Source organism: Loa loa (genome assembly GCF_000183805.2).
Source record: "Loa loa unplaced genomic scaffold supercont3.27, whole genome shotgun sequence".
NCBI classification, from domain to species: Eukaryota; Metazoa; Nematoda; class Chromadorea; order Rhabditida; family Onchocercidae; genus Loa; species Loa loa.
The window spans coordinates 96,406-105,684 of record NW_018108207.1 but is presented as its reverse complement, the minus strand read 5'-3'; the positions used below and the strand labels follow the sequence as shown (position 1 = coordinate 105,684).

General features: G+C 35.0%; 1 protein-coding gene across 1 annotated transcript in view; it reads right to left on the bottom strand.

Moving 5' to 3' along the window:
- The window catches only part of LOAG_16904 (hypothetical protein), a gene marked incomplete at its 5' end in the record, with an annotated part of 15,670 nt that extends 7,307 nt beyond the window's left edge, over positions 1-8,363 (bottom strand). Inside the window, 22 exons of the mRNA XM_020449558.1 lie at positions 236-366; positions 511-681; positions 841-932; positions 1,102-1,244; positions 1,402-1,505; positions 1,593-1,651; positions 1,760-1,868; positions 2,003-2,132; positions 2,448-2,618; positions 2,692-2,831; positions 3,065-3,156; positions 3,619-3,782; positions 3,935-4,148; positions 5,021-5,145; positions 5,496-5,627; positions 5,725-5,857; positions 6,121-6,285; positions 6,496-6,590; positions 7,071-7,142; positions 7,245-7,403; positions 7,903-7,995; positions 8,304-8,363. Coding sequence (XP_020306895.1) covers positions 236-366; positions 511-681; positions 841-932; positions 1,102-1,244; positions 1,402-1,505; positions 1,593-1,651; positions 1,760-1,868; positions 2,003-2,132; positions 2,448-2,618; positions 2,692-2,831; positions 3,065-3,156; positions 3,619-3,782; positions 3,935-4,148; positions 5,021-5,145; positions 5,496-5,627; positions 5,725-5,857; positions 6,121-6,285; positions 6,496-6,590; positions 7,071-7,142; positions 7,245-7,403; positions 7,903-7,995; positions 8,304-8,363 — 2,754 coding nt within the window. The remainder of the gene's footprint in view (positions 1-235; positions 367-510; positions 682-840; positions 933-1,101; positions 1,245-1,401; positions 1,506-1,592; positions 1,652-1,759; positions 1,869-2,002; positions 2,133-2,447; positions 2,619-2,691; positions 2,832-3,064; positions 3,157-3,618; positions 3,783-3,934; positions 4,149-5,020; positions 5,146-5,495; positions 5,628-5,724; positions 5,858-6,120; positions 6,286-6,495; positions 6,591-7,070; positions 7,143-7,244; positions 7,404-7,902; positions 7,996-8,303) is intronic.
- Between the last annotated feature and the right edge of the window lie 916 nt (positions 8,364-9,279).

Genomic DNA, 9,279 nt, shown 5'->3' with positions numbered 1-9,279 from the left:
ATATATATATATATATATATATATATATATATATATATATATATATATATATATATATATATATATATATATATATATATATATATATATATATATATATATATATATATATATATACCCTTTCGTGAAATATCGTGAAAATCTAAATATTGTTGAAAATGTTTGCTTGACAATGCAACTCACAACGCTGCTTTCAGATTTAAAAAATACACACCCGACGATTTCGAAAAAATACCTTATAATCCTCGGAGGATTTTGTTATCCAATGTTCATCTTCATACGATTGAACTAAACGCAATAAAGTTCTTTCGCGAACTTTCTTATCCATACCTTTTACTTCATTAAGCAACCGCTCACGAGCAGACGCTATAATATAAAACACCCCAAATGTATCGATATGCAAATTTCTCAGTACTCGCTTGTTTTTTTTTTTAAAAAAAAAACATCAACATCAAAAGGTCAGAATCGCGAAATGAAAACGCCGTGGTTTCAAAAAATTAATTCCGCTACCCGAAAGGGATTTCACTGCTGAAATGCCTCCGTTATTCGCATCGTTTTTATCGGATACAAGTTTACTCTTCCTGATTAGTCGTGAAACTGGTGGCGTTAACCCAGTTTTGCGCATCATTTGCGGTTTTCCCATCGTTTTTCGTCCAAAAAGCTCCAGCGCCAAATCACTTACTAAAAATATAAATATAAATCATAGACCAAAAATCACTATTTCATAAATAAATTCCATGGTATACAAGAAATGTTCATAAGGTCAAACGAGCACTCGATGTACGTCATAAGTGGAAATGAAATTACCTCATAGAAGTTAATGAAAGTTTAAACTTTTACCGGCATTATCTTTCGAGAGAACGGCGTAATGTCGTCGAGTCATTTCCTTCAGCAGCAGCCTATCTGGGCCCAAGAGATGACAACTGTCCATGCTGGAATCAAACAAAAAATATGCATTAAAGAAATGAACAGCTTTTGCAATCTCTAAACACAATTATACAAAGGAAGATGCGTCACCGTAAATTGAACTGTTCCTTCTTCACTTTGCCTTTTCATCCCTTCCCTCTCTCCTCTTTCTGAATCAAGATAAGATAAACTAACCATTCATTCGATCCTGGAAATGATGCCGAAGATGTTTCATAATCAGATTCTGTTCCATCACTATCCCCTGTTGGATTACTTCTCGCTTTCTTTATTTTGAATCTTTTTACATTTACATTACTCACCGATGCAATTGTGAAACCCTTCAAAAGTCAGGACGAACAAATTTATAAAGAAAACAAAAACGAGAACGAATAATTATTCCACTGTATTGGTAAGTGATATTACTTTTCCAACATAAATTCTACGAGTAACAAAGCTCAAGTGAAAATGTATATCACTATCATAAATCGAACTTACAGACTTTCCCTCTGAGCGAAGATTCGCCTTCATTAAAAACGAGCTCTTTACTCCACGTTTATCATCGCCTTCGTCGATTATGCTTGTTTTCTCATCACCAATAACTGGAAAACTCTAAATATAACGCCAAATGACAAAACTGAACAAATAGCTTTCTTAAGTGTAAAAAATAAAGTGGTTATTTTAGAAACCTGAAGAAGTCCTTGATATATCATCAGTTTCAAATTCACAATTCGGTGACGATCCTATTCTAAAAAAGATATTTTTAACGCCTCATATTTAAAAAAAAAAAATTAAAAGCAAATCTAAAAATTAGTAGTAAACAACAAATTTCGAAAAACTAAAAAAAGCTTTCCACCTGTGTCCCCTTGCCATCAGTTCCAATGCTTCCTTCACAATTTCTTGATATTTCTCAGTATTCAGTAAGTCAGGTGAATCACTACTGTCAGTTGCATGTTCCTCTTCGTCTGAACACTTAATATTAATTTCATGAATTTGAAAAACTTATAATACCAAACGAGGATCGAAGAGCAAACCACGAATTTGTGTTTGCAAACTAGTAATATACCGAGTTTCATTTTCAAGTACTTCCATTGTGTACCTGTCCGATTATTTAATGAACCAAAGCCATTGCGCATGCCTTTCTTTTCATAAAAACGATGGCTGAGATAATCGATATCATCTGTGTAACCATATGGTACTTGCCAATCGCCCCAAGCTGTTTCTTTTTTCTAAATATTCCTAATTAACAAAGCGCTGACCGTACGCAATTTACAAAATCACTTCAATTATTCAGGTTAGAAACAGGGAAGGAATGTTGGATACAGTATTTGAAATTTTCGAATTAACAGAATTTTTCTTGACAATATGTGTTCCATAGGTGTCCTTGACTTCCAGTTTCTTGTCATTAAATACTAATTTCTTCGAATAAAGATATCACCGATACCAAGAAGATATTAATAATTTAAAAGTACTTAATAACAAAAAAGAAAAAGGAAAAAGGCCGTAAGAAAAAAAAAGTGCATGAAAAAGATTGAAAATAGTACACTGTGATGGTCATGTACGGTAAACAACGCTTTGGCAGTCTGAAATCGTAGGTTGCGACTGGGTAAACGCTTAACGTGTGGAAGAGACGATTTTTTTTGCTCCGACTGTTCTGAATCCGAATCTCTGCCATCACTTTTTTCAGAACAATCACTCACAGGCTGGCTCACGGGCTGTAAAAATTAAGTTCATTTAGAGATGAAACTGTATAATTGCAAACGAAAAAATAGACGATAAATTGCGAACCCATATTAAATTACTTATATCGTCGCTTTCAATTAGTAAGCCGCAAGTGATAATATGCGAAATTCGACATTCATCACAAGAGCAATGTCGGAGAGTGCACCTTTTGCATCGCACGCAAGGCAATACTTCGTCATTTTCATCTAAAAATTTTCATCATGTCAGTCCATTCAGAATATATGGTGAGAGCAAACATTCCATATAGAGGAATCATTAAAATGACATTACCTCAGGAATGATGATGGTTGCATATTGTTGAATCTTTTAGTACTACTGTAAGCAAGTGTTGAGGCTCTATCATTGGAAATATACGGACAAGGAGAAGTTGTACAAACGAACTTTCTGGAAAGACATATGTATGCTCATGAAAACTAACCAATGCAAACAGAAGTTGCGGGTCCCTCTCCAATGAGTTCATGTAATCTTTCCGACACATTAACATCGTCAGTTTCCGAACCGCTATTGTCACTGAAATGAAGTATCTACACAATGCTGACGCGGGTAGAAATACAAAATTAGATCAATTTGATAAAAAACAAAAAATATGAGCTCCTCTTTGCAAAATTTCTAAGTATCTGCATGAATTTGCACAAACACCAGCTCAAAATAAGGAGCGACTGCAAGTCACATATGATAAATTCGGGCCTTACGAAAGTGACTGACGGTATCGATTTTCAAAAATTTTCGTTAAGTTAATCCTGTCTTGAGTCGCACAATCTATATCGGCTAACATTTGACAATGTTTTTCAGGCTCATAATGCTACAAGTGCCACAATACTTCAACAAATTTTAGCTGTTGTCATTTCCACAGTGTTAAAACTTCTAAGTTTTCCTTATGGCAGAAATGTAAATTACTGAGTATTGTATAACAAAGTATTTTATAATAAAAACGAAGTATTTTATGAAAAGACAAAATTAGGCAAGGCTTACCACTCATCATCTATTAAATCAGTTAAATCTCCAAAAGCAGTTAAATTGGCATGCCACTGATAATACTGGCCTTTCCGCAAAACGCTATTGCGGATCATTTTTCGCTGGTTTTTGAAAAATTCCAAATCCTCTTTTAATAATTCACCTTTCGCTTTGCGCTTAATCTGAAAGAGTGATCGAAACCAAGATTTTCTTGAAATAAAACGGACTAAAAACTTAAATTTTCAGTATTCGCCAATGAAAAGTAGATGGAGTTCTTAATCTAGCATTTCATAAATTTCCTAAAAAGATAGATTGAATTTCTGGCACAACTCACGTGATTAATAACTTTTTGCTGCTCGGTGTACAACACGATATTTGCACTGGCTTTTTTAAATATTTCTCTGCTTGTGACCATTAATTTATGAAAAACGCGAAAACTTTGTGCAAGTTCGAGTGCGCCTTGGGGAATGTCCGCACGACTAGCTTCAGTGCACGCCCGCTGTCGGAAATCTTCTTCATTTTCATCATCATGAACTATCAGTTTACACCTATCAAACAGCTCGTATTATTTTAGTGTATCTTTTTAAAGCGTCTCTTACTGCTGTATTGAGCAGTTAAATAGGAAATTAGACAAGAACCTGAATGACAACCTCTGAATAAGTTCTGCCAGTAAGTGCAGCTCTGTTAAATTATAACATTATTAACAATTACTATCGTTGGTTAAAAATGAAGACTAGTTATGAGAAATAAATCAAACTAAACACATGATATGTAAGATAAAATCGTTTATAAAACTACTCTTACATGTTCTGTGCAACCTGCTGTAACGCGACTATATTTATATTATTTATTCGATTCAAATAGCTTATAAGTGACACAAATTCGAATTATTCTTCCCAAAAGTACAAGGTTCTGTTAACTTGGAACTCTGCGAAATCTTACTGAACAGTTTACTATATGACTGTATAAAATACTAGAACATGTCGAAACATGATCGCATGACTATGGAAGCTTCAAGCCTAAAAGCGTTATCGCTTCAAGCTTGAAAACGCTATCCTATCGCGATTGGTTGGGTAAAGTAGAAGAGTTTGAACTAATGAAAAATTAGGCTGTGAGAGAATAGTTTAAAAGGATTATCCTTCCTTCAGGGCTTGAAGTTTACGTGAGAATGAACTGTCCATGTTCGATGTGTACTCCAGTTAGTAACGAAAGAAATGATGCACCGGATTCATATTATCATGGTGAGTGGTTTCAGAGAACAGCTCGAAGTTATAATAAAGCTCGCATGAAGGAAGGGGTCGATCACACGGGTCCGAAAATTATGTATGTAACCAAAAAACGATGTCAGTGAAACACAATCTTGTCTGAAATAGTACTGACTGGCGTAACATGTGAAAAAACATATAATAAATCAACTTACTTAAGAATATTTTCTAAGTTGGGTAGATAATTTAACAAAAGATCATCTTGGTATATGACTCGGTCGAAAATGTGATGATTTACGACTTTCCAGCTGATACCAAACTGCGAAAGATAATCTTCGTCCTGGATGAATATTTTGGATAACTGACCAATACAGTGCAGAATAAGAGGAATTTTTTAGTAACAATAATCATGGTTTTTATTTTGACTTTGAGAAAACAACACTTTTTACGTCTCAATTTTACTGTTTTTTTTGCAGATATTCGTGTTCAATTTTGAAAAATAATTTAATACCTCATATGTTCCCGAGACAGGTTTTTTTAGTACCCAAAGAGTAAAAATACCCAACAGAGAACTTATTACTTATAACTATTCACATTTCTTATTTACCTCTTTGTCTCTGTTTTTAGACCATTTGTTCAAATAATTTTGTAAGTAATTTAGTCAGATATTTAGATAAGAAAATTACTTACTAAGACGGCCAGTAATGGTGACATATTCCTTGCAGTTTCCTGCTGGCAGGAAAAGCGATCAAGTAAGGTTTTAATAAAAAGTTTAGCTCGTTCGAGTTCCATTTGCTCCTCACTAGCACCGGCTTCATAAAGCTGCAACCTGGGAGTAACGGACCCATTTTATAATAATTAGTCTGGAACTTCCTTTAAAGAGAACAAAACTGCAAGAACTGCATAAAACAATTGAAACCTGAATAAGAGCGGGTACAACTTGAGGGGCCACTAGTATCTGCCACAGATCATCTGATTTCAGGTTCAGCACGTATTCATGCCCGATACTCTCCAATCGTTTGTACAACTGATGAGGATCTTTCTCAGCCAATCTGAACAATGCTTTAAAGACACGCAAAATTCACCATTCAATAAGTCTGCATATACAATACGCCATACAAATGATACATAAAATCTGAAAAATCCAACTCGATTTCTCATTCCATCCAACAGTTTTAAGCAAACATGTCATGATCATTTAATAAGAAGGTTTGTGAAAACTTCATAGACGCTGCTGACAAAAATACCTAAGCACAACTTGTCGAATTATTCAATTTAGAATAATATGATTATGTCCATAAATATTTTCGCTTACATCGTAACATTTCGTTTTATCTTGTCCACATCGAATCGCTTTCCTTTCGATGATGTCATATTGGCATTTAGACCATCGCGGAACATCTGTCGGATATTCTGACGTAAATCATGCCAACATCTTTGCAGCACTTCTATCTCCTTTCGTCGTTCTTCATCCACAAATCTAAAAAAATTACTGCGCTAACAGTTAGCGAATAACGACACCTCAATCACGTTGCATTAATTTATTCGAAAAGCATGAAGAGCAATAATACCAATAAATGTGGACCAACAGGTTTTATCAAGATTGTCTTTTGCCAGTTAAAACTCTTGGGAAAATTACAAAAAATTGAATAACTGAGGAGAAATTACTGAAATTTAAAATTATACGTACTGTCGTCGAATACAGTTTTGACATTTGCAGTGATCATAAGCACTTAAATCCGCACTGGCACAACCTGTCGATACCGGTCGTGCTTTATCATTATTCTGAAACTATATCATTACTTACAGAATGTGACAGTGAAAAAAAAACCAAAGCACAACGTATCCGACCACATATCCAGGATGCCTTCGGAGGTCTCAGGAACCAGGAGGAAAAATCGAGTAAATTAAAAAAGCCAACACTGTTTTCTTAGGTTTCTTGAAGAAAATCGATTTACCAGAGAAAGGAAATGTTATGTGCTACATATATAAAGTTATGTACTCGATTTATTTGTGAATAAATAATACTTCCAACGCTAATACATGATACGACTTAGACATAAAATATATATTCTTTTATTTCATATAGAAACCAGGAAAACGCGTTACTTTCTAAAATCCAAAAAAACGGGTTTGCATATGCACGATAAGTCGTGTTTAGCGATATGGAATATTTGAAAGTAGATAATATTTCCAACGCTAATATGTGATTAAATCCTGGAAACATGAATTTGCAAAAAGAAACGTAACCTTCATGATGCTTACCAGTAAAGCAGCTTCTAATTCTTCGGCGTGCCCCTTTTCGCTCTTCATGCAATCGTCACAAATATAATAAGCCTAGAATTCACCATTTTTGACGCTCGAATGCGGAAAGTAATGTTTCCATGCTACCGAACAAATTATACCCACGGTGTTAATAACTATTTCTGAGGAACTCACCAGAAACGTCGACCTGGCATCGTTGCATGCGAATTTGCGTTTACAAATGAGGCATGTGATATTAAACTTGCTTTGCACTTCACCATCAATTACCGAACGAAGCGAAAAAGTCGTTAGACAGTGTCTGGGTCGACAAACACCATTCTTCGACTCACATCTCTAAAATACCACTGCTTAGGCCCACTAGCTGTTACCACTCACATGGAGAGAGTTCCCATTTAATGGAGTCTGAGCTTAATTTTCTAATCAGGGAACATGAGAATTTGACCAGGGTATCTTAAAAGCAATTTTCGAGTGTTGCGATGTACTTTTTTAAATATACTAGTAGTGATATATCAGACGCGAAAGTCTGAACGACACTTTGCAGAAGCACTCAAGTAAGATTCTCAGATCCTTCATGATTAGGTCTTTCTATTTTAAAAACCTTCAGCTAATTGTCAGGGTGGTTGCTGGTTTTATTTTCTAATAGCCAAAAACACTGCGACTTCTGAAAGCGACTTCTGTCGGATAGGTCCTTTCATATGATATACTCTTCCAGAAATAATGGTACTGAAACATACGGTGCGGAGAGAAAGCACGAGGAAAAGAAAATAGAGGGAAAAGGTCCTCGCAAAAAAAAGAAAAAAAATCGAGATGGATTAAGCATGAAAAGATTCACTTCATGCCTTTGATCATTGCTATATTCAGAATCACTGAGATCTTCTCTGACAAGTTCATCCACTAGATTATTGTCATTACCATCAATCATCACCTAAAAATATAACTGAAGCATTCGGACACGAATGAATCAATTATGACCTGACTCACTGACCACAAAAAAATTTGCGTTTTGGTAGGCAGATGAATGCTGTGACACGGAACACTGGAAAATCTGTTTTTGAACTGCAATCGAGATAAATTCCCATCTTCATCATTTTATCTGATGAATGCTTTCCTAATAATGGCTTGACGTAATTCATTCAAATCATACGACAGGAAAGCAGTAAAAGCTCATTTGTACAATTTATTCAAAAAAGTACGGATTATTTTGTTGAATCTTGATTGTATAATAATACGAACCTTACGCATGCACTTGTGAGTGCTTTCCTTCGTGTAATTTGCGCTTAATATTTCGCTCATTACAGCTCAACAGTAACTGCAAAACGTATTCTACACCCAAAATGTCTCGAAAGTAACGTGAATTACAGCGACATACAACACATTCGTGGCAGTTTACGTAGTGGCAAATACAGGATGCTCTTAGCAGAAGACGGAGATACGAACGGTATGTCAGTATCCGTCAAGACATTAAGAACTCTAACTTTTGTTGGCGAACGGAAGACAAAGTTCTAATGGAAGTGACTTATTCAAGTAATGGATATTTTTGGTATTCATTAGATTTGCTTAGCGTTGTTAAAATTAACATTAAAAATCACTTTTATGAAGACGGTCAAGAGAAATTCCCATGCTTATTTCACGTTTCTGAAGAAAGTTTCAGTCTTTAGTAGCGTTTTTGATGGCATATATAGGATAGGGATGAAACATGCGCAAATCAGCAACAATATACTTAAAGAAGAGAATTATTCAAATTGGCTATCTAAGGAATAGCATTTTGTACAGATCCCTTCCAAGAACATCCATCAAATGTCAGTCACTTCTGAGCTGAACCCATACAGGTGGGATGGACAAATGTTAACATATACCTAAGCTGCATTCACATATTATTTCGACGTATATTTAAACTGGTAAAATAGTAAAGAAAAAAGGAAAAAGTAGTTGGATTGACCAAGGACATGCACATTATGCACATTTGTATGCGTTTGCCTTTATGTACGTTATGTACGGAAGGAATGTATGTGGAGGTATTTTGAAAGCATGTATGTGTAGATGTGTATGTAGTGCATAGCGTGGAATGTGTGTGTATGTGTGTATGTGTATGCACTCGTGTATGTGTATGTATGTGTATGTGTGTATTTGTGTGTATGCTGTGAAACAACTTCAGCACCAATCAGTGAGCACATACATATCTATAGTTTTTTTATTCTGTTCAACTGGA